This window comes from Schistocerca americana, unplaced genomic scaffold, assembly GCF_021461395.2.
Source record: "Schistocerca americana isolate TAMUIC-IGC-003095 unplaced genomic scaffold, iqSchAmer2.1 HiC_scaffold_42, whole genome shotgun sequence".
Lineage (NCBI taxonomy): Eukaryota > Metazoa > Arthropoda > Insecta > Orthoptera > Acrididae > Schistocerca > Schistocerca americana.
Window position 1 is genome coordinate 2,484,350 of NW_025726148.1, and position 26,124 is coordinate 2,510,473.

Here is a 26,124-nt window from a genome sequence, read left to right on the forward strand (position 1 = left end):
TACAACTGAATGTGATGACAATATTAATAGTGTGAAAATAATTTATGAATATAAAGTTAGTTTCTAGTTCTAAAATACAAATAGACTCCCAACTAAAATGCAGAAGAATACTCAAGCGATAAATGTGGCCATGGCATAGTAACTCTATAAAACAATAACACTACAATATCAAAACACATGCAGTTACATCTCATGGCAACAAGCTCTTAAAGAGATGGTGAAATGAAGAAAGTACTTTCCCCATCAAAAATTACAAACATTGACTAATGTTTGTAGCATAATTCAATAACAGTGACAATTTTTTTATAATTTAGCCTTGAAGCTCATATATTCACAAGAGGGGTGGGATTTTTGCATAATGTCTTGCTCTATTCCCCCCCACCCCCCACCCCCACCCCACACACACACACACCTCAGGCACAAGAAAGCATGATGACACCAAACTCGCACAGGTGTAATCCATAGAAGCAACTGTGACACAGTAACAGAATAATACAAAGTAATTGTCAACACTGTGTAACCTTTAGAACTATGAAGTACTTAAAGGTAGTGCTTTTTATCAGACACTGTTTTGCTTTTGATATCAGTTCATAGCTTACATAAAAACTGACAGTATGATGAACTAATACATTGCCACTTATGTGCTACCTATTAGGCTAAACATGAGCACACAATTGCTTTGAAGTACTTTAGCTGTGTATCTATAAGACAGCTGTGTAGGCCACTGGCATGTATCTGAAATTCCAGACCCAAAAAGTAAGAATTTGTAAAATCAACAAGTATTTTTTATATGTTTTCACAGTTTCTCCCTTTGCATTTTGTGATGGCCTGTTAATCCATTTATGTACTCATTCATTTTTCCTGTCTATGGTTCACTGTTAAGTCTAAAGCCTACTATATTCCCTAATAGTAACATTCCTTGCAGTGACTTCAAATTCCCACCAATAATTTATTAACAACAAGCGACTGAGACACTGTTTTTACTTCATTTTCAATTTCTGGGTACACCACATTACTTGTATTTGAACAGGCAACTTCCTAAAGACTTTTACAGCAAAAAGAAACACTAAATACAGAAGCAGAATACATCGAAAGTCGTCTGTATCTTAAGTGCACGTACTTAATTATAAACCGACTTTTATTCCTAACAGGCAGCATAAACAGTAAGTATAAAGATATACTGAGATATTTAACTACGTAAGTATGACTGTGCTTAGGCTATACTGGTTGAACTTGCAGAATACAGAATTCATATAACCTATACCAGCTAAACTGTAGAATTACCAGCAAGAAAACGAAACGCTATTTTCTTCGGCACTTATTCAGTTAAGATCTGATATATTACTCAAAATGTCGCTGACCTTCCTTACTTCATAAGTGCCTATTCTTTGTTAGCACACTTAACCTCTTATGAAATAAAGAAAATAAATACTTACTCTTGAACTTGAAGGAGTGAAGATATCTCTGCGAATATTTGACAACCATTTCTTCCTCGTTGCTTCATCCTCCGGAAATTTAAACACGGTTACTTTTGGTCCACCGTCGTAATTTCCACTACAATTCGGCACACAACAACGATACGGCATTTTGCAGGCAACGAAATTTTCACAGGCAAGAAAAACAGATCACCAGTTTAGTGCACAGAAACTAAACAACCAAATCACGTACACTAACGCAGGAACACCATTCACTATAATAGTAAACTGACGCGAAACTCGCCGAACGACTATTCACAAGCACTGTTCCGTGAAACTGTTGAAGAAGGGACTATGTGTGTAGCCATCTTGTGACGTCACGCACTACGTAGACAGGCTATCTTTTACAGGTTTATTTTTTGTGGTTTTAGGGCGCACAACTTCAATGGTCATTAGCGCCCTGACGACGTTAAGAATGCACCGCGAGGCACAAGTTTAAAACAACAACTAAAAGGGAAAACACGATAAAAGACAGACTGACAGGCATAGGATTAAAAAACAGCATCAAATGTCCTTAGTGATGTTTGTCAAATTGATAAAACGAAGAACACGAGCAACTGCTCGTGGGTCATCCGCTAAAACGGCATCTAAAGTACATGGCAGGTTAAGATCGAGACGCAGGGCGTTAAAATCCGGACAGGACATTAAAATGTGGCGGACCGTCAGCAATTGCCCACATGGGCAGAACGGCGCCGGCGCAGCCGTCAGCAGATGGCGATGGCTGAACCGGCAGTGTTCAATTCTTAACCGTGCCAAAACTACCTCCTCCCGCCGAGAAGTGCGTGAGGAGGACGTCCAAGCCAGGGGAAGTGGTTTCAAGGCCCGAAGCTTGTTGGCTGGAAGGGCAGCCCAATCGGCATGCCACAGCGATAAAATGCGCCGACAAATAACCCTGCTAAAATCTGACGAAGGGACACAACAAGAAGCTGTCTGAGGCTGGAGGACCGCAGCCTTGGGCGCGGCATCTGCAGCTTCGTTCCCAGGGATACCGACATGGTCAGGGATCCACATAAAGCTAACCGGAGAACCGACGTCCACCAGCTGCCGAAGAGAGCGTTGGATCCGGTGCACGAAAGGGTGAACCGGATACGGATCATTGAGGCTCTGGATGGCGCTCAGGGAGTCGGAGCAGATGACATAAGCAGAATGTCGGTGGTGGCAGATGTAAAGAACAGCCTGGTAGAGGGCAAAGAGCTCAGCTGTGAAGACCGAACAATGGCCATGGAGCTGGTATTTGAAACTTTGTGCCCCGACAATAAAAGAATACCCAACCCCGTCATTGGTCTTAGAGCCATCTGTATAAATGAAAGTCATATTGATAAACTTCGAACGAAGTTCCACAAAACGGGAGTGGCAGACCGAACCGGGGGTAACCTCTTTTGGGAGCGAGCTGAGGTCAAGGTGAACACGGACCTGAGCCTGGAGCCAAGGTGGCGTGTGGCTCTCGCCCACTCGAAAGGTTGCAGGGAGTGAAAAATTAAGGTGTTGGAGGCGACGAAAGCGAACTCCAGGGGGTAGCAGGGCAGAGACATACAACCGGTATTGACGGTCGAGAGAGTCGTCAAAAAACGAACGATAAGACGGATGGTTGGGCATTGACAGTAGCCAACAGGCATACCGACAAAGCAGTATATCGCGCCGGTAGGTGAGTGGCAATTCGCCAGCGTCAGCATGAAGACTCTCTACGGGACTAGTATAAAATGCTCTGATCGCAAGTCGTAAACCCCGATGTTGTATGGAGTTGAGGTGGCTTAAGATGGATGGCCGTGCAGAGGAGTATACGAAGCTCCCATAATCCAGCTTGGAACGGACGATCGACCGATATAGACGAAGTAGGACGGTTCGATCCGCTCCCCACGACATACCACTGAGAACACGGAGGACATTTAAAGAACGAGTACAACGGGCGGCCAAATATGACACATGTGGAGACCAGCTAAGGTTCCTGTCAAATGTAAGGCCTAAAAATTTGGTTGTCTCCATGACTGGGAGAGCAACGGGACCGAGTCGTAAGGACGGTGGGAGAAACTCTTTGTAGCGCCATAAGTTAATACAGACCGTCTTCTCAGCAGAAAAACGGAAGCCATTGGCGACACTCCAGGAGTAAAGACGGTCAAGAGAACGCTGAAGACAGCGCTCCAGGACACGTGTACACTGTGCGCTGCAATAGATGGTAAAATCGTCCACAAAAAGGGAGCCTGATACATCAGCTGGGAGGCAATCCATTATTGGATTGATCGCGATGGCGAAGAGAGCGACGCTCAAAACTGAGCCCTGTGGCACCCCATTCTCCTGGCGAAAGGTGTCTGACAGGACAGAACCCACACGTACCCTGAACTGTCGATCCATTAAAAAGGAAAGAATACAAAGAGGGAGGCGACCACGAAGGCCCCATGTATACATGGTGCGGAGAATGCCCGCCCTCCAACAGGTGTCGTAAGCCTTTTCCAAATCAAAGAACACAGCCGCGGTCGGGCGCTTCCGCAAGAAGTTATTCATAATGAAGGTCGACAAGGTAACCAGATGGTCAACAGCAGAGAGGCGCCTACGAAATCCACATTGTACATTGGTAAGTAGGCGTCGAGACTCGAGCAGTCAAACCAAATGAGAGTTAACCATTCGCTCCGTCACTTTACAGACACAGCTGGTAAGCGAGAGAGGTCGATTACTGGAAGGCAAGTGCTTGTCCTTCCCCGGCTTAGGAATCGGGACAACAATAGACTCGTGCCAGCATGCGGGAACATGTCCCTCAATCCAGATGTGATTGTATGTACGAAGAAGAAAACCTTTACCCGCAGGAGAAAGGTTCTTCAGCATCTGAATATGAATAGAATCAGGCCCTGGAGCGGAGGACCCTGATCGGCCAAGTGCGTTTTCGAGTTCCCGCATGGTGAATGGGGCATTATAACTTTCACGATTCGAGGAGCGGAAGTAAGGTGGCCTAGCCTCCTCTGCCCGTTTGCGGGGGAAGAAGGCAGGGTGGTAATGATCGGAGCTCGAAACCTCTGCGAAAAAGCGCCCGAAGGCATTGGAGACATCCTCAGGGGCCACAAGGACGTCATTCGCGACCGTCAAGCCAGAAACTGGTGAGTGGACCTTAGCGCCAGATAGCCGGCGCAGGCTACCCCAGACAACAGAAGAAGGAGTAAAACTGTTGAAGGTGCTTGTGAAAGCAGCCCAGCTGGCTTTCTTGCTTTCTTTAATAATACCACGACACTGAGCACGTAATCGTTTATAATTGATACAATTCGCCACTGTGGGGTGGCATTTAAAGGTGCGTAAAGCACGTCGACGAGCACGTAAAGGGTCTCTACATGCTGCGGTCCACCAGGGGACCGGCACGCGACGTGGAGAAGAAGTAGGATGAGGGATGGAATATTCAGCAGCAGCGAGAATGACTTCCGTGAGGTGTGCGACCTGACGATCGCAGCTTGTGAAGGTTTGATCCTGAAAGGTCGCCCTGGAAGAGAAGAGCCCCCAGTCTGCCTTGGAGATGGTCCAACTAGAGGAGCACGGAGAGGGGGTATGCTGCAGGAGATGGATAACACACGGGAAGTGGTCGCTCGAATATGTATCAGAAAGGGCGTACCACTCAAACCGGCGTGCAAGTTGGGGTGTACATATAGAGAGGTCTAAATAGGAATAGGTGTGAGATGTGTCCGAAAGAAAAGTAGGGGCGCCAGTATTGAGGCAGACAAGATTGAGCTGGTTGAAAAGGTCTGCAAACAGGGAGCCCCTCGGGCAGGATGCTGGAGAGCCCCAAAGGGGATGGTGGGCATTGAAGTCTCCAGTTAACAAAGATGGTGCAGGTAGCTGAGAAATAAGTTGCATCATGTCTGCCATGGTAACGGCAGATGACGATGGAGTGTAAACGGTACAAATGGAGAATGTAAAAGTGGGGAGAGTAATGCGGATGGCATCTGCCTGCAGGCCGGTGTGCAACGTGATGCGATCGTAGTAAATATCCCGGACCAGCAACATAACCCCTCCATGAGCTGGGATACCTACCACAGGGGGTAGGTCAAAACGCACAGAGGTGTAGTGTGCCAAGGCAATTTGATCGCATGGGCGTAGCTTCGTTTCCTGGAGGGCTAAGACGAGCAGACGGTGCAAGTGGAGCAGCAACTTCAAGTCCTCTCGGTTGGAGCGAACGCTGCGAATATTCCAGTGAATAAGTGCCATCGTAAGAAGAAAAGGAAGATGAAAGAAGGGGTCACCTCGAAGGCTGCTGAGGGCCTGGCTTCGAGCGAGCACTGCCGCCGCTATCAGTAGGCGGACAGCCGTCGTCCATTGGTTCTATAGGTTCATCGGCCATTTTGGTAAGATAGCCGGGAGGGGGAGCTTCCTCCGCTGGTGAACGGCCAGATGTTTGGCTACCAGCGGTGCGGCCAGGCGAAATGGATGACGGCCTGGGGCGGCAACCGCTGGGTGGTGCAGGAGAAGAAATGCGCTGCGGCGGAGAAGGAGAACTGTGCTTCCTATGAGCCTTCTTGGAAGGTCGTTTGGTGGAAGTACTGGTCGATGGCTGGGAGGTCGAGGTACGTAGGAAGTCTGCACGTGACGGTTCCTTCTTGAAGGCCCATGCATCTGACTTCTGGGTCTTCGCCTTAGCAGAAGCTGATGAAGGGGCTTGTGTCTTTGGGGTGATGGGAGGAAGAGGAGACGTCGACCGCGCGATCTTAGCACTGGCTGAACGGACGACCGTGGTGCTGAAGGTCAGATCGCATGTCTGGGTTGCCACCTCCCTGGTAGTCCGTGGAGAGGCGAGGACTGTACTGTATTTACCCGCTGGGAGCAGCGTGGGCTTCCTACTAGCAAATAGCTTGCGAGCAGCTGAGGTGGACACTGTCTCTTTGACCCGAATTTCTTGGATACATTGTTCTTCCTTATAGATGGGACAGTCACGGGAGGACGCTGCATGGTCACCCTGACAGTTCACACAATGAGGAGACGGAGGTGGACAGTCACCCTCATGGGCATCCCTGCCACAAGTGACATTTAGCCGCATTGGAACAAGACTGGCGAGTGTGATTGAAACGCTGACACTGGTAGCAGCACGTAGGTGTCGGGACATAGGGGCGAACAGAAATAACCTCGTAGCCCGCTTTGATGCGCGATGGCAGCTGAACACTGTCAAAGGTCAAGAAAAGTGTCCGGGTCGGTACAAGGTCTTTGTTGACCCTTTTCATGACCCTATGGACAGCCGTCACGCCCTGCTCAGCGAGGAAAGACTGAATCTCCTCGTCAGTCAATCCCTCAAGAGATCTAGTATAGACCACACCACGAGACGAATTCAAAGTTCGGTGAGCCTCCACCCGGACAGGGAACGTGTACAGGAGTGTGGCTCGAAGCAATTTCTGTGCCTGAAAGGCGCTCTCAGTTTCTAGTAGCAAGGTACCATTACACAACCTTGTACAAGACTTAACAGTACCGGCTATGGCATCTACGACCTTCTGGATAACGAAAGGGTTGACAGAGGAAAAATCCTTTCCATCCTCAGATCGAGAAACGACGAGGAACTGTGGGGCAGGCGGTAGCACTTTTGTCACTGTTGGCTGGTCATGTTTCCGTTTGTGGGCAGAAGTCGAGAGAGAAAAAAGAGAAATCCATTGCGGAGGAATCCCCCATGATTGCCAGCGTCTCCGATGGTGCGCTCCTTCCTTATGGGGACCCTCTCAGAGGGCACTCCCGCCTTAGGTGAATGTTTACACCTCAGGTCACACCTCCCGAGAAACAGACGGATGGACCAATCGGCATGGTCAGAAGGTATCAGCTCAGGCGATCAAACCTCCTTTGGCCTGGTCTTTACCAGGGGGTACGTGCGTGCCTTACTTGTCTACCCAGGGTGGGTAATTACGCGTTACCCCGTCACCGGGTACGCGTGCGAACGCGTGGGACGGCCTTCAGGCGCGCACAGGGAGAAAGGAAGAAGAGGAAAGGGAAGAGAGAGAGAGGACAGACTGTCTCAAACGAGGAGGCGAGGGCGGAGGAGGCAAGGGAGAAGAAGGCAGGGGGAGAAGAAGGCAGGGGGGAGAAGAAGGCAAGGGGGGAGAAGAAGGCAAGGGGGGAGAAGAAGGCAAGGGGGGAGAAGAAGGCAAGGGGGGAGAAGAAGGCAAGGGGGGAGAAGAAGGCAAGGGGGGAGAAGAAGGCAAGGGGGGAGAAGAAGGCAAGGGGGGAGAAGAAGGCAAGGGGGGAGAAGAAGGCAAGGGGGGAGAAGAAGGCAAGGGGGGAGAAGAAGGCAAGGGGGGAGAAGAAGGCAAGGGGGGAGAAGAAGGCAAGGGGGGAGAAGAAGGCAAGGGGGGAGAAGAAGGCAAGGGGGGAGAAGAAGGCAAGGGGGGAGAAGAAGGCAAGGGAGGAGAAGAAGGCAAGGGAGGAGAAGAAGGCAAGGGAGGAGAAGAAGGCAAGGGAGGAGAAGAAGGCAAGGGAGGAGAAGAAGGCAAGGGAGGAGAAGAAGGCAAGGGAGGAGAAGAAGGCAAGGGAGGAGAAGAAGGCAAGGGAGGAGAAGAAGGCAAGGGAGGAGAAGAAGGCAAGGGAGGAGAAGAAGGCAAGGGAGGAGAAGAAGGCAAGGGAGGAGAAGAAGGCAAGGGAGGAGAAGAAGGCAAGGGAGGAGAAGAAGGCAAGGGAGGAGAAGAAGGCAAGGGAGGAGAAGAAGGCAAGGGAGGAGAAGAAGGCAAGGGAGGAGAAGAAGGCAAGGGAGGAGAAGAAGGCAAGGGAGGAGAAGAAGGCAAGGGAGGAGAAGAAGGCAAGGGAGGAGAAGAAGGCAAGGGAGGAGAAGAAGGCAAGGGAGGAGAAGAAGGCAAGGGAGGAGAAGAAGGCAAGGGAGGAGAAGAAGGCAAGGGAGGAGAAGAAGGCAAGGGAGGAGAAGAAGGCAAGGGAGGAGAAGAAGGCAAGGGAGGAGAAGAAGGCAAGGGAGGAGAAGAAGGCAAGGGAGGAGAAGAAGGCAAGGGAGGAGAAGAAGGCAAGGGAGGAGAAGAAGGCAAGGGAGGAGAAGAAGGCAAGGGAGGAGAAGAAGGCAAGGGAGGAGAAGAAGGCAAGGGAGGAGAAGAAGGCAAGGGAGGAGAAGAAGGCAAGGGAGGAGAAGAAGGCAAGGGAGGAGAAGAAGGCAAGGGAGGAGAAGAAGGCAAGGGAGGAGAAGAAGGCAAGGGAGGAGAAGAAGGCAAGGGAGGAGAAGAAGGCAAGGGAGGAGAAGAAGGCAAGGGAGGAGAAGAAGGCAAGGGAGGAGAAGAAGGCAAGGGAGGAGAAGAAGGCAAGGGAGAAGAAGGCAAGGGAGAAGAAGGCAAGGGAGAAGAAGGCAAGGGAGAAGAAGGCAAGGGAGAAGAAGGCAAGGGAGAAGAAGGCAAGGGAGAAGAAGGCAAGGGAGAGAGTAAGGAAGACAGTGAGATGGAGAAGAGGAAAGAAAGGAACCAACCAAAGGAAGGAAGAAACGAGAAGTGAAATACCTAAAATACCACAATTATAGGTCGTGGAACCGTCCGTCTCTGGACGCAGGCGCTAACTACCCCCTTGAGGGGTATGGACTCCTTTTAGTCGCATCTTACGACAGGCATGAATACCGCGGGCCTATTCTAACCCCCGAACCCTCAGGGGGAAGTCTGCATGTCGATCAGATCAACTTGGCAACGACTGTTCATTTCTGAATGAAGTATGGGTTTCGACATGTGCCCCCTTTCCTTAATGCTCCTTTTGCGCTGACAAGTTTCACACATAGACAGATAAATGTGTATCGTGTCCACTGTTGCGCTTTCGTATTTTCTTGAAGTTTCAACGTTTAATCTGTGCTGCTTCAATAATGTCGAAAATTTCTTCGACACGTAAGTAGTACTCCACAGGCTCTCTTCTTGTCACTGACTTGCTGGTCCCACAAATATTAATAACCTTGAATCGATTTAATCTTATGTACTGCTTCTGTGTCTTTTTCTTATCATATTGTGGTTCTTCAGTCGCGTCCACTAATTTATCGTAAGATCCTTTTGTCGTAACATTGTAATGGTTTCCTCTTTTGTCGTGTTCTTCAGTCTGTAACATCCTTCTCACAAATTATTCTTTCCATCGCCATTCTTGATATAGATCTGACATGATAAATACGTACAAACTGATCTGCACGTGCTTGGCCCCTCTACCGTGTTGTTTGTTGTGGCGAAAAGCGCCCACTGGCGGGCTGGGGTATTGTCGGCCGCTGAAGCGCTGCCCAGGCGGGGGGTTTTGGCGCCTGGAACTGTCCGTGTCGGCGCCTTCTTGTTTTCACTATCTGGAAGTGTTTGGATGTATGATCAATATTCCAATAAATATTACTTTGCACAATACAAAAAAGGTGTTTTTATTTCAATCAGTTGCTCTTTATTTTAATATTTGACCCTAAATAAATTTAGTGAAAACTAGTTCTGTATACCAGTAGCTTAATTAGAACGCGTTCTTACTAGTTGATACTGATACTCTTAGTTACAACTAGAATTTACTGCTGGTCAAAAGCGAAAGCCAGTTAAAACTAGTTTTTACTAGGCAAAACGCGTTTTGACCAAGTGGCACAGTAAAAACTAGTTTTAACTAATAAGAACGCATTCTAACTAAAAACGGGTTTTGACTGGAACAGATATATTGTGGATTAGTGAAGTTCAGTGGCAGGAGGAACAAGACTTCTGGTCTCGTGAATACGGGTTATAAATACAAAATCAAATCGTGGTAATGCAGGAGTAGGTTTAATAATGAATAAAAAAGTAGGAACGCGGATAAGCTACTACGAAGAACATAGTGAACCTATTATTGTAGCCGAGATGGACATGAAGCCCACACCTACCACAGTACAAGGTTATATGCCAACTACCACTGCAGATGATTAAGAGCATGAAGAAATGTATAATGCGATAAAAGGAATTATTCAGCTAGTCAAGGGAGACGAAAATTTAATAGTCATTGGGGAAAGGAATTCGTTGGTAAGAAAAGGAAGAGAAGGAGAAGCAGTCGGTGAATGTGGATTGGGGGTCAGGAATGAAAGGGGAAGCCACCTGGCAGAATTTTGCACAAAGCATAACTTGATCGTAGCTAACATTTGGTTTAAGTATCATGAAAGAAGGTGCTATACATGGAAGAGGCCTGGAGACACTGGAAGGTTTCAGATAGATTATGTAATGGTACGACAGTGATTCAGCAACCAGATTTTAAATTTTAAGACAATTCCAGGGACAGATGTGGTCTCTGACCACAATATATTGGTTATGAACTGTAGATCAAAATTGAAGAAACTGCAAAAAGGTAGGAATTTATGGAGATGGAACCAGCATAAACTGAACGAGACAGAGGTTATAGAGAGTTTCAGAGTGAGTATTAGTGAGCCATTGACAATAACAGAGGAAAGAAATACAGTGGAAGAAGAATGAGTAGCTTTGAAAGAAGGAATAGTGAAGGCACCGGGTAAAAAGACGAGGGCTAGTAGAAATTCTTGGATAATAAAAGATATTGAATGTAATTGATGATAGGAGAGAATACAAAAATGCAGTAAATGAAGCAGGCAAAAAGGAATACAAAGTCCCAAAAGCGATATCGACAGAAGTGCAAAATGGCTAAGCAGGGATGGCTAGACGACAAATGTAAGAAGCATGTAGAAGCATGCATCACTATGAGTAAGGTAGATACTGCCAACAGGAAAATTAAGGAGCCCTTTTTAGGAAAGAGAACCACTTGTATGATAATCATGATTGCTGAGATGGAAAACCCATCCTAAGCAAAGAAGGGAAAACATTAACGGGGAAGGAGTATATAGAGGGTCTTTAAAGGGGCGGTGTACTTGAGGACAGTATTGTGGAAACGAAAGAGGACGTAGAAGAAGATGAAATGGGAGATATGATACTGCGTGAAGAATTTGACAGAGCACTAAAAGACCTAAATCGAAACGAGACCCCTACTGATAGCCTTGGGGGAACCAGCCATGATAAAAACTCATCTACAAGGGTTGGAACTTTAATAGTGGTAACTATTTATTTACAGCTCCTGTGTTTCAAAGTTTGACTGACCTTCAAAGTAGTCACCAGCATTGTGTATGACCCGTTTGCCAGCGATGTGGAAATCGCTTGAATACTCTTAGCAGTGCCAGTTGTGTTGAGAGTTCGAGCGGCGCGGTCTATTGCTGGACGAATTTGTAGCAGTTCTGAAGCGAATGACGTTAAGTGTTTCTTTCAGTTTAGAAATCGAGTTGAACTCACAAGGGCTTAAATTAGCGGAGTGCAGTAGGTGGTATAGCACTTAGCAGCGCCATCAGTCAAACAAATCAGTAACATCTTGCACTGTACGTGCTTTAGCATTGTCCTGCAAAATGATGGTCAGGTCCTGCAGAAAGTGTCATCACTTCTGTCTCTAAGCTGGTTGTAGGTTGTGTTCCAAATTGGACAGCAGAACAAAAGAAAAGTTTGGAGTAAGAATTAAAACCCATGGAGAAGAAACAAAAACTTTGAGATTTGCCAACGACATTTTAATTCTGTCAGGGACAGCAAAGGACCTGGAAGAGCAGTTGAACGGAATGGACAGTGTCTTGAAAGGAGTATATAAGATGAACATCAACAAAAGCAAAACGAGGATAATGGAATGTAGTCGAATTAAGTCGGATGATGCTGAGGGAATTAGATTAGGAAATGAGACACTTAAAGTAGTAAAGGAGTTTTGCTATTTATGGAGTAAAATAACCGATGATGGTCGAAGTAGAGAGGATATAAAATGTAGACTGGCAATGGCAAGGAAAGCGTTTCTCAAGAAGAGGAATTTGTTAACATCGAGTATAGATTTAAGTGTCAGGAAGTCGTTTCTGAAAGTATTTGTATGGAGTATAGCCATGTATGGAAGTGAAACATGGACGATAACTAGTTTGGACAAGAAGAGAATAGAAGCTTTCGAAATGTGGTGCTACAGAAGAATGCTGAAGATAAGGTGGGTAGATCACGTAACTAATGAGGAGGTATTGAATAGGATTGGGGAGAAGAGAAGTTTGTGGCACAACTTGACTAGAAGAAGGGATCGGTTGGTAGGACATGTTTTGAGGCATCAAGGGATCAAAAATTTAGCATTGGAGGGCAGTGTGGTTGGTAAAAATCGTAGAGGGAGACCAAGAGATGAATACGCTAAGCAGATTCAGAAGGATGTAGGTTGCAGTAGGTACTGGGAGATAAAGGAGCTTGAACAGGATAGATTAGCATGGAGAGCTGCATCCAACCAGTCTCAGGACTGAAGACCACAACAACAACAGGTACAGCTGAACTGCATGAGCCCAGTCAGTTGTACTCTGTACTGAAAGGATTTCTAATTTATAAAATTCTTTGGCAATTTTCCTTAATTTCCCATATTTTTGGTATCTTCCCAATTTTACGCATTTTTCGCCCATTTTCGTAATTTTTCGGGCTTCCCTAAATTATAATTATTGCGTCGAATCACACAAGATCCACCCCACTGTTTCGACGTCTGGTCAATTTCTTGATGCCCTCAGGCAATCACAACGAAGCATAGGTCTTATTTATTTATCATTGCTAAGTCACCACTCCATCACTAGTGTGTGTGTGTGTGTGTGTGTGTGTGTGTGTGTGTGTGTGTGTGTGTGTGTGTGTGTGTGTGTGTGTGTGTGTGTGTGTGTGTTTTTGGGACGTCATCGTGTATGTGTTAGAAACTAATGTATTGGTAGAAATTATGTCATAGCAATTTCTGTAAGCGCTACAGATGTCTAACCAAGTATGTAACATAAGAAATACCACACTCCAATAGACAAACCCCTTCCAAACCACCACTACATTACTATATTGTGTGACGACATAATAAAATACCGATGCCTCCAACGGAAGATACTGTTTCAGATGCTGTACAGCGCTATAAAATACGCACCTAGAGATACAACCGTCCAATAACTGAAACCACCTCAGCGAACATCAGTTCGCTGACGGTAGCTTACCCCTTTGACTGCAAACTGTGGATGGATAGCCGCGGAAACTGCTGTTTGGAATATGACCGCGAACATGCGGAGCAACTGCTGAGAACGTTGGGGTGTGGTCATCTCCAGCCTGGTGGCTGACACTGCTGCCGTATCAGTTTTGGCCGAAAAGTCTCCTGCCCGCTGTAATATAAAAGCAAACAGATCCCAACACGTCGGTGTAAATTCAAAGAACGCTACTAATACATACCTGGATGACGAGGATCTCCTCCCCTGTGTTCACTGGATAATGCCAGCAGGGTACCGAACTCCCTGTGCGGTCGCGGCCACAGAGTCACGAATGGGAGAACACTGCATGTCTGCCTAACACTACACCAGACCGTCTCCCCAGGTGTGGAGCAGAAATTTGCGTTATTTAAACAATACGTATCTGTGCACACGCAAGAGACCTAGTGGCTGCCACAAATAGCACTCAGTCACTGGGGGAGAGGACAGTCCGCCACAGCAAACCTGTCGTAATGTACCGACGACCTTGCAGATAAATGTTGCTAACAAATTTAGCGCCGAGTACTCCCTTTCCCAACCCCTTTTCTCTAGACCAATCAGAAACAGGTTTGCTCTGCTACTGCCTACCATCATTCTTTTAAAACATCTGTGGGCTACTGCCATTGTTGTGTCCATTTTCCATTTTATATGGCTTTATGCCAGATGGATTACATATACAGGTTCTTTTACACAATCTGGTGATGCCACAAAGCGGTGAAATGCATCGTCGATGTTAAATAATTTCGCAATCCAGTTTGTTATGCTGAAATTGTATGGGTGACTTCATTTTCAGCCAGGTGGACTCCCATGTTGAGTGAAGACAAGTGATTACGATGTATAAACAAAGTAAACTCTGCAATATTGTTTCTATATGCGAGATCACTGTAAGTCTCGTATATTTACCAGTGGAAAACCAGAGTTTGATCATTCCTACTAACATTATTTGACTGATTCATAGAAATACAAAGACACACGCTGGAAAGCTAGTACATTGTAGTATTTAAACATTTATTGAACGTAACTTCTACAATACAATAGCTGGCTGTATAATAGATGTAGACGTCAAACGATCTAGTCAGATGTGGTTCCTCTCGGTCGACTGGTACTTCGATCGGCGGTGCAGTACAGCGGCTCTGGTGATATCTTCTCACAGACTCTGCTATAGCGGTTGCCATTAGATGCGGACGAAGACTGATCTTCCTTCGACTGGCCGGGCCTATATAGTGAGCTGGAGCCAATAGAAACCCAGTGTAGGAATCTGTGGCTGGCTATCTCGCGGTGACCTCTGCAAGGAAAGGTTCCTATCAATCGACTGGAATCTTTGACGTGTTTACCTGATGTCTTCGCCTGTTGGTTTGTTTCCCCTCATAGCGTGGCTGTTATGCGGTGCTGCCTGCCATTTAGGGGAACCCGATGGCAGACAGTACACACCTCCCTTCCTGGGGGGGGGGGGGGGGGGGAGAGGAGGGCGACGTCGTCCTACTCAGTCTTGGCGGCCTCGTGTAGGAGGCGGTGAAAACTCGGCCCCGCAGAGTAGGGCGCGGCGTGGCAGGCCAGACGGGTAGAGCTGCGTTGTGGAAGAGGCGGGGAAGCCGGCCGCGATGGTTCCAGGGGCATAGGTTCATCGACGTCCGCGGGATGCTGCCCGAAAAGTGGACTGCGTGGGCGTCACTGGCTAGGCTGCGACACCGGCGGCGGCGGTACCAAGGTCACGGGGGCATCGTCAACGCTGGCGGATGGCGCAGCCGGTCGGGCCGGCGGAGGAGCCGGTGGAGCCTGCAGCCGCTGTCGAGATGACTGCTGTTGCTGCTAGATGGGGTCTGGCATCCCTGCACGCCAACCACAGGCGGAAGAGATCACATCCGGGCGGCCGGAAGAAGGCGGCAGAGCGGTTTGCCGGGAAGACCCTGATATCAGCGCTGGAGTTGGTTGCGGTGCCGGCAGACCACTTTGTCGGCAATGCGGACATCATAGAGCTGACGGCCTTGCGGCTGGACGATCACATCCTCAATCCATCCGGCTCTCGGGCCGAAACCTCGCGCCTAGATAAGGGATCCCGGAACAAAGGGAGCCTGTGCAGTCGGAACCCATTGTTTGGGTCCGGGCCGGAGGAGGTGCCAAAGGGTACGAGGTTGCCGGCCATGCAGAAGTTCAGCCGGACTACGGGAGCCGATGGGCCTCGACCGATAGGAACTGAGGAACAATGTCCGCGACTCGTCCAAAGTGTGGGTGGAGGCATATTTTGACATTTGGGCCTTAAATGTTCGGACGAGGCGTTCGGCCTTGCCGTTCGATTGCGGGTGAAAGAGCGGAGTGAGGACATGTTGGATGCCGTTGGCAGAACAAAACGTCGCGAATATCTGGCTCTGGAATTGAGGGCCGTTATCGGTAACAATTGTTAGCGGCAACCCTTCCAAGGAAAAATCTTTCTTGAGAGCAGCGAGGGTCGCTTCCGCAGTGGTGCTGGTACGACGGATAACGAACGGAAAACGTGAAAAAGCATCGGTGACGAGAAGCCATTGGTAGCTGAAGAAGGGGCCGGCGAAGTGCAAATAAATGCGATCCCATGGACCCGCCGGCTTAGGCCAAGAGAGGAAGGTTTGAGGGGCGTTATTTGTAATTGTAATCCTTAAGTATTTAGTTGAATTTACAGCCTTCAGATTTGTGCGACTTTTGGCGCAATCGAAACTCAGCGGATTTTGAGAGCTCGTTTCTCAGAATGGAGCAGGATAAGGTTACGATTGTGGATGGAGCCGTAATCAGTTACTCTCAGTTGCACAACAAATACGTAAACTTTATTTATAGAAATTTAAATTTTAAAACGATCTCTTAAAAAGACGACTGACTGTGTGATAGCACAGAAAAAAATATCCACAATTTTAGGGCCGAAGGCCACCAACAATAACCTCAAACAACAAACGGCTGAAGGCCTGAATTAGAAGTCAAAAGAACAATTCCAAATTGCACTTTTAAAATAAATACGTTGCTTTTAAAACAAGTTTGCTTAAAAAAACTTATTGTAACACGGCTGAAGGCCTTATCACCAAAGAAGTTGCTGAGGCCTTCTCCACCCGACATAACGGCGCCTAGAGCATCAGCAACGAAACTGACAGCCTGCAGCCGCGGGTTGCCCGCGTCGCGGGCAACCCGAAGCACTACACGACCGGCAGGCAGTATTGATGAATGGCCACAGCAACAACCACAACACCAACACCACAGCAAAGACACCAGCAGACACCAGGGGCCACTACCGGCCCACATAAACATAAGGAAGAGGTCGCTGCAGATCCCGGAACTATTTTCACACGTCAAACCACGTGACGGAAAATAGTTCCGAGGTACTCATCCGCCGAAGCGCTATAAAGGCCGGCGCTCGGCCACACACCGGCAGTTCATCGACCGCCAGCAGACGTGGATGGCTGCCGCCGCGGCAGCCCGGCTTTGATCTTCTCGCTGATCTCTGGATTAGGCTCGGTATATCGGAGAAGTCTCTGGCGGAGACTAGGAGGATATTATTTCAGTTGTTTTCTACCTTATTGTTGTATGTAGTTGTGATTCGAAGACGGATCACTTTTGTGTGTTGGTGTTATACTTGGAGAATTTGTTTTGGTTAATTGAACAGCCCAATAAATTCTTTTCGGACTTTGATCGTTAGTTTCTTCTGCTTACGCAGACACATCAGAAGTGAAATTATTGCTCGGCCGAAGGCCACATCAACAATAATTAGTGAATTACAAATATCCTTAAAACAAAGACCACAATCTAAGGAATCAGGACAAGCAGTTCTCAGCAAGTGTTCCAAGGGTCGGCCTGGGAAAGTAATTCAAACATAAGGTAGGGTGAGACAGGCAGTGAAGAGTAGTAGCGACGCAAGAGGATAGCAACTAAAACTACTCAAACTAGGGGCAGGTTAAGCGTAGACCGACCGACTAACCAATGCGCCTAACGTCCAATCACTGGTACAACGATGGAATATTTTTAGGCAAGGGCGAAGACAGACAGCACTACGTCTTCACAAAACACCCAAGGGCGAAGGAAACACTAGGACCGACGTAAACCCCCCAAATTTATATATATATATATATATATATATATATATATATATATATATATATATGCGCACAGTACAATACAAGAGGTTGTCAAACTACACGCCGTGTCGGACAGCATCAACACGACGAGGAAGGGCACACTGCCGGAAAGGCACACTGCCGGAAAGGCACACTGCCGGAAAGGCACACTGCCGGAAAGGCACACTGCCGGAAAGGCACACTGCCGGAAAGGCACACTGCCGGAAAGGCACACTGCCGGAAAGGCACACTGCCGGAAAGGCACACTGCCGGAAAGGCACACTGCCGGAAAGGCACACTGCCGGAAAGGCACACTGCCGGAAAGGCACACTGCCGGAAAGGCACACTGCCGGAAAGGCACACTGCCGGAAAGGCACACTGCCGGAAAGGCACACTGCCGGAAAGGCACACTGCCGGAAAGGCACACTGCCGGAAAGGCACACTGCCGGAAAGGCACACTGCCGGAAAGGCACACTGCCGGAAAGGCACACTGCCGGAAAGGCACACTGCCGGAAAGGCACACTGCCGGAAAGGCACACTGCCGGAAAGGCACACTGCCGGAAAGGCACACTGCCGGAAAGGCACACTGCCGGAAAGGCACACTGCCGGAAAGGCACACTGCCGGAAAGGCACACTGCCGGAAAGGCACACTGCCGGAAAGGCACACTGCCGGAAAGGCACACTGCCGGAAAGGCACACTGCCGGAAAGGCACACTGCCGGAAAGGCACACTGCCGGAAAGGCACACTGCCGGAAAGGCACACTGCCGGAAAGGCACACTGCCGGAAAGGCACACTGCCGGAAAGGCACACTGCCGGAAAGGCACACTGCCGGAAAGGCACACTGCCGGAAAGGCACACTGCCGGAAAGGCACACTGCCGGAAAGGCACACTGCCGGAAAGGCACACTGCCGGAAAGGCACACTGCCGGAAAGGCACACTGCCGGAAAGGCACACTGCCGGAAAGGCACACTGCCGGAAAGGCACACTGCCGGAAAGGCACACTGCCGGAAAGGCACACTGCCGGAAAGGCACACTGCCGGAAAGGCACACTGCCGGAAAGGCACACTGCCGGAAAGGCACACTGCCGGAAAGGCACACTGCCGGAAAGGCACACTGCCGGAAAGGCACACTGCCGGAAAGGCACACTGCCGGAAAGGCACACTGCCGGAAAGGCACACTGCCGGAAAGGCACACTGCCGGAAAGGCACACTGCCGGAAAGGCACACTGCCGGAAAGGCACACTGCCGGAAAGGCACACTGCCGGAAAGGCACACTGCCGGAAAGGCACACTGCCGGAAAGGCACACTGCCGGAAAGGCACACTGCCGGAAAGGCACACTGCCGGAAAGGCACACTGCCGGAAAGGCACACTGCCGGAAAGGCACACTGCCGGAAAGGCACACTGCCGGAAAGGCACACTGCCGGAAAGGCACACTGCCGGAAAGGCACACTGCCGGAAAGGCACACTGCCGGAAAGGCACACTGCCGGAAAGGCACACTGCCGGAAAGGCACACTGCCGGAAAGGCACACTGCCGGAAAGGCACACTGCCGGAAAGGCACACTGCCGGAAAGGCACACTGCCGGAAAGGCACACTGCCGGAAAGGCACACTGCCGGAAAGGCACACTGCCGGAAAGGCACACTGCCGGAAAGGCACACTGCCGGAAAGGCACACTGCCGGAAAGGCACACTGCCGGAAAGGCACACTGCCGGAAAGGCACACTGCCGGAAAGGCACACTGCCGGAAAGGCACACTGCCGGAAAGGCACACTGCCGGAAAGGCACACTGCCGGAAAGGCACACTGCCGGAAAGGCACACTGCCGGAAAGGCACACTGCCGGAAAGGCACACTGCCGGAAAGGCACACTGCCGGAAAGGCACACTGCCGGAAAGGCACACTGCCGGAAAGGCACACTGCCGGAAAGGCACACTGCCGGAAAGGCACACTGCCGGAAAGGCACACTGCCGGAAAGGCACACTGCCGGAAAGGTACCCTAACCTCCAGGGCAGGTAACTGGGGCGTTAGCGGCCACAAGGCAGAAGATGTCACTGCTTGTACTTCACTAATAAGAGTAATACTAAATTCAGTGATGAATAACGAATAGAGAAAGCGGCTGCAATATTTCACCGCCTCTAATCACTTCACTCGTAGCCGCCAGGCTCAGCGGCCCTGGGAGCAACAACCCGCCTGCCAAAGTCGAGATCTCAGAATAGTCAAGGTTGCATTAGCAGTTAACTCTTCACTCAAACGTCCAGGGTTCGGTGTACAACGAAGTCGTCGCTCTCACAGCCGCCCCTCCTCGATCCGGCAGTGGCAGCACGCCGCCAGCAACCCCGGCTCGCCCCCGCGCTGCACGCACCTGCGCCCCCTAACGACCTCATGTCCGTTCACCCTCCCACTGACACCAAATCCAGTTCGCAGACAGCATTAAAACAACTGCTCATTCAAAACCACAAGATCACAAGATACACACGGAGCCCGGAAAACAATTACGACAACAACTCACAATACTAAAACCAGTCACTAAGAAACAACATGGACGAATTACAAGTCGGCACAGAAGTGGTTGGAACACCTAATGTACGTCGTCCGCTGCGACGACCGAACGACCAACCAACGGTCGTCTCCACTCAAGTCAGGTACAGGAAAGATCCCAGTATAAATCATCGACTGGCAACTTATTTCCATGAGATCACTTCGACGGCCAGAGACAGGCGCGCGCGCGCACGCGCACACACACACACACACACACACACACACACACACACACACACACACACACACAAATAAAATATCACGGTCCATTCAACTAAACCTCGCTGGATCCGGTCCTTGACGTGGCCGTGCACTCTCGCGACCACATCCTTCCGCCGGACAGTGGATGTGTGTCGCGAGCGGTCGGGCGAGTACTGGCTGTCCAGACCTCACTGCTGCTCTCTCCCAACTCCTCTTGTTCGACACACGACGACCCGGAAATACTAAAGGCTGCTCCAAAGATGGTACCACAGTAAGCGCTATCGATAAGCGCTGCTGCTGCTGCCACTCACGGACAGACAACGCGAGCAAACGTAGCGGCGACAGTGAACACACTAAGAAAACTAGGCGCCACTCGCTATTACAAGATGCCAAGCTATGATCCTGATCAGTTACCGCTTAGCAGCCAGCTATTGTTGCCCGAACATCAGATTAGCGAAGCTGTTACTTCACGTCATCAAGAGAAACAAGGATATTCCTATCTTCAGTATCATTGTCGTCCAATTGTTTTTATTGTGATTATTGCGTCTGCTGAATCATCAAGTAAATATAGTAGTCGTAGTGATGGGAGTGCAATAAAAATGAAGGTAATCGCGGGTAATGCTGTTCAGATAGTTTCAATTAAATGTACAAGCTGTATATTTCGGTTTGTATAGCTCTCTATGGATCGGAGTGTGGAAACAGATCCCTTAATCTGGGAGGTAGGTTAGAAAATTTAAAAAAGGAAATGGACAGGTTGAGGATAGATATAGTAGAAATTAGTGAGGTTTGGTGGCAGGAGGAAGAGGGCTTCTGGTCCGGTGAATAAAGGGTTATAAATACAAAGGCAAATATGGGTAAAGCAGGAATGGTTTAATAATGAATAACAAAATAGGAATTCGGGTACACTACTGTGAACAGCATAGTAATGCATTGTCGCTGATAAGATACATTGAGGTAAAAAAAAAGTCATGGATAGCAATGTCAACATATAGAGGTGGATGTAGTATCGCGTACATGAAGTATAAAAGGACAGTGCATGGATGGAGCAGTCACTTGTAGCCAGGTGATTCATGTGAGAAGGTTACAGATTTCATAATGGTCACACGACGGGAATTAACTGACACTGGAGCGTAATTTGAGCTAGACGCTTGGGATATCCACTCCGAAAAGCGTTAGGAAATTCAATATTCCGCGATTCACGGTGTCAAGAGTGTGCCGAGAACACCACATTTCAGGCATTACCTCTCATCACGCACAGTGCAATGGCGACAGCCTTCACTTAACGACAGAGAGCAGCACTATTTGCGTACAGTTGTCAGTGCCAACAGACAACCAACATTCCGTGAAATAAGCGCAGAAATCAATGTGGGACGTAGGACGAATGTATCCGCTAGACACAGTGCGGAGAAATTTGGAGTTAATGGTTTACAGCAGCAGACGACCGATGCGGGTGCCTTTTCTGACAGCACAACATCGCCTGCAGCGCCTCTCCTGGACTCTTGACCATTTGGGTTGGATTCTAAAGGACTGGAAAACTGTGTCGTGGTCGGATGAGTCCCAATTTCAGTTGGTAAGAGCTGATGGTGGGACTCGACTATGGAACAGGCCCCACGGACCCAAGTTGTCAACAAGGCGTTGTGCAAGCTGGTGTAACGGTGTAGGCTGTGTTTACATGGACGGACTGGGTCCTCAGGACCAACTGAACCTATCAGTGACTGGAAATGGAGATGTTTGGCTGCTTGCAGATCATCAGCAGCCACTGACTGACTTCATGTTCCAAATAACGGTAAAATTTCTATGGATGACAATGCGCCACGTTATTGGGCCACAACTATTCGTGACTCGTTTGAAGAACATTCAGGACAATTCGATCGAATGATTCGATTGCCCAGATCGCCTGACACGAATCCCATTTAGGGGACAAATAGATCAGTTCGTGCACAAAATCCTGCACTGGCAACACTCCCGCAATTATGGGCGTCTATAGAGGCAGCATGGCTAATTATTTCTGCAGGGGACTTCGAACATCGTGTTGAGTCCATGTCACATCCAATAGCTGCATTACGTCAGGCGGAAGGAGATCCGAGACAATATTAGGAGGTATCCCATGACTTTTGCGACCTCCGAGTAGTGACGAAACCCACACCTCTCTCTCTCTGAATTTATAGTGAATGTGAATATTCTGGGAGAAAACTGGTAAGCATAGTTTTCCCAGTATGTCACGGTAAGAAAATTGTTGGCTGTTTTACCCGTCTGCGACGGGCGGGAGGAAACCATAGACGACAAACGTAAGCAAAAAATATGAGAAAATGAAATTAATTACACTACTGGCCATTAAAATTGCTACACGACGAAAATGACGTGCTACAGACGCGAAATATAACCGACAGGAAAAAGATGCTGTGATATGCAAATGATTAGCTTTTCAGAGCATTCACACAAAGTTGGCGCCGGTGGCGACACCTACAACGGGCTGACATGAGGAAAGTTTCCAACCGATTTCTCATACACAAACAACGGTTAACCGGCGTTGCCTCGTGAAACGTTGTTGTGATGCCTCGTGTCAGGAGGAGAAATGTGTACCATCACGTTTCCGACTTTGATAAAGGTCAAACTGTAGCCTATAGCGATTGCGGTTTCTCGTATCGCGACATTGCTGCTCGCGTTGGTCGAGATCCAATGGCTGTTAGCAGAATATGGAATCGGTGGGTTCAGGAGTGTAATACGGAACGCCGTGCTGGATCCCAACGGCCTCGTATCACTAGCAGTCGACATGACAGGCATCTTACCCGCATGACAGGGATCGAGATGTGGCTGCACCATCCGTTACAGAGTCAACAGATGGGGACGTTTGCAAGACAACAACCTCCTCCACGAACAGTTCGACGACGTTTGAAGCAGCATGGACTATCAGCTCGGAGACCATGGCTACGGTTACCCTTGACGCTGCATCACAGACAGGAGCGCCTGCGATGGTGTACTCAACGACGAACCTGGGTGCACGAATGGCAATACGTCATTTTTTCGGGTGAATCCAGGTTCTGTTTACAGCATCATGATGGCCGCATCCCTGTTTGGCGACATCGTAGTGAACGCACATTGGAAGCGTGTATTCGTCATCGCCATACTGGCGTATCACCCGGCGTGATGGTATGGGGTGCCATTGGTTACACGTCTCTGTCACCTCTAGTTCGCATTGACGGCACTTTGGACAGTGGACGTTACATTTCAGATGTGTTACGACCCGTAGCTGTACCCTTCATTCGATCCCTATGAAACCCTACATTTCAGCATTATAATGCACGACAGTTTGTTGCAGGTCCTGTAAGGGCGTCTCTGGGTACAGGAAATGTTCGACTGCTCCCCGGCCAGCACATTCTCCAGATGTCTCACCAATTGAAAACGTCTGGTCAATGGTGGCCGAGCAACTGGCTCGCCACAATACGCCAGTCACTACGCTTGATGAACTGTGGTATCGTGTTGAAGCTGCATGGGCAGCTGTACCTGTACACGCCATCCAAGCTCTGTTTGCCTCAATGCCCAGGCGTATCAAGGCCGTTGTTACGGCCAGAGGTGGTTGTGTTCTCACTTTGAAATGAACGAACAGTAGAAACTGCGTAGAAACTGCGTATAAACTACATTAAACAACTGACCAGACAAATATGCCAAGGAAAACTATTCAGCGCCGTGTAGTGGATAACAAATGTTTTGTCTCTGTGATGCTGCACTTAATTTGTTTTGTATAAACGATGCTATGTTGCACATAGTTCAGCTCGTAGCTGACCATATTACAAAACTGTCTACGACAAACGGTAGTTTAGCGTTCTCGTAGGGCACAGGTTATTTATTCAGTCTTTAAAGTTTTTGTACTTTAAAGAAGTACAACCATACGTGACAATAGTGGACTTGTTAAGCACTGTGTCTATCCAAACGATTTTAATTACAAAACATTTCTTCGTATAAAAAAACAGAAAACATTTTTCGGTACTATAAAGTTCAGTATTAATAGACTTCTATAAATACGTTTTCGAAATCACTTTGGGGGCATGGCATAAACGTCTTTCACAGATAATGAGGATATATAATGTGTTGTAAGCCGAATGAATGAATGATGTTATACGATCAACAGAACATACTTCATGCATTCGATCAGTTACCAGCTAGTATTTAATTGTTCTCTAAATATTTTTCAAAAGAATTTTACTCTTTTTTAATGTATTGGTTACGATTTTCTGATGGCAAATTATTTTCAGAAATATTCTCATTTGCTATAGTTATAAAATAACCAAATAAAGTTTACTTGCACACTGATCAATAAACTGTCATTATTATAAGGCTTAGTTTTCAGGATTGCATGAGAACTTTTTTTTCAATATTTGCATTTGACTGAGGCAAAAGTGAATAGTTGTGTTTACGTGGCATTATACTTTGTTTCCAATCCTCCGAACTTCGGCGTAGCCGACGGGAAAACATGCCTCAGCAAAAAAAACGCAGCGAGGGATAAAATTTCCATCCACTTTTGTTTAACATAAAGTTCGCTTCATGTTTACAACCGCTACGTAACAGAATTACACACAAAATTGTTTTGTTTTAATTATGTTATCAAAATTATTGTACTGATTGTTTTCAAGTCCGAGCTATTTTTGGCTCAACAGTTTACAAATTGTAGTAAAGTTCTTAAACTTAGTGTGACACACGTCAGCGTTAAAGTCTTCATCGTAAATTTCATTTGATACGACTATGTAATTGATACGGAGCTCACATCACACGGTCGGCGGCTCCTATCACCTTTTCTGTTGCGGTTCTGCCGCCACACCAACTGCTTCATAGGAACAAATGCCTGCTGCTGGTACCAAGGTTTGCACGATGTGTCGCGGGCTGCGCTTCTGCTTTTCACCTCAGCATCGTTTATACAAAACAAATTAAGTGCAGCATCACAGAGACAAAACATTTGTTATCCACTAGACGGCGCTGAATAGAGTTTTGCTTAGCATATTTGTCTGGTCAGTTGTTTAATGTAGTTTATACGCAGTTTCTACTGTTCGTTCATTTCAAAGTGAGAACACGTTTCCTTGTTTTACGTTGGCAACACTGTCACCGGTCAGAGCGCGGCATGACATCCACTGTAGAATTACTGTTAACCTGTTGCACATAGTTCAGCTCTTAGCTAATCATATTACAAAACTGTCTACGACAAACGGTAGTTTAGCGTTCTCGTAGGGCACAGGTTATTTATTCAGTCTTTAAAGTTTTTGTACTTTAAACAAGCAGAACCATACGTGACAATAGTGGACTTGTTAAGCACTGTTACTGAATACCACAATGGCAGACATCAGTTCGCTTTGTTAGTACCACGTTTACCAGACGCGTTTATTTGTTGTCCCGTGCGAGAACACTTACGAAGATACACTTGGTTAAAAGCGTTCGTGCATACTTCATCCGATTACCTCCATAATCAGACGCAGCAGAGGTGAGTACAGATTAACGTACTACTATGGGCTTTCACATGTTTTATTTGCTTATGCTTGCACAGCCTTTAAGTATCACTTAAATAAGTGTGCTGAGTTCCACAGTGGGTTTTAAACTGCAATGAATACAGAATCGTTGTGTCTCTTTTCTCAGGAGTTTCTGTGTACATTGACAATCAAATAGTTGCTGTGCAAGTATTTTGTTCTCACGCAATTTTGAATTAACTATTGTACTGTTCAGAACATATTTAAAATTCCTAGCTTCACACGCCACTGTGGTTAGTCCATGAAACAAAGCGTACTTCTACTGCTTCAAAGCTTGTGTCCAAATCTTGATGAGTTGTTATACAAATATATTTTCATATATACATTATTCCACGAGATTAGTACAGCCGATCATCTGTCTGAGACTCATGAATTAAACAGA

General features: G+C 47.8%; 1 protein-coding gene across 1 annotated transcript in view; it reads left to right on the forward strand.

Moving 5' to 3' along the window:
• The first annotated feature begins 1,769 nt into the window (after positions 1 to 1,769).
• Positions 1,770 to 26,124, forward strand: part of LOC124582596 (caldesmon-like) — a 63,519-nt gene continuing 39,164 nt past the window's right edge. Inside the window, exons 1-3 of the mRNA XM_047131315.1 lie at positions 1,770 to 1,775; positions 7,819 to 8,811; positions 15,102 to 15,449. Coding sequence (XP_046987271.1) covers positions 1,770 to 1,775; positions 7,819 to 8,811; positions 15,102 to 15,449 — 1,347 coding nt within the window. The remainder of the gene's footprint in view (positions 1,776 to 7,818; positions 8,812 to 15,101; positions 15,450 to 26,124) is intronic.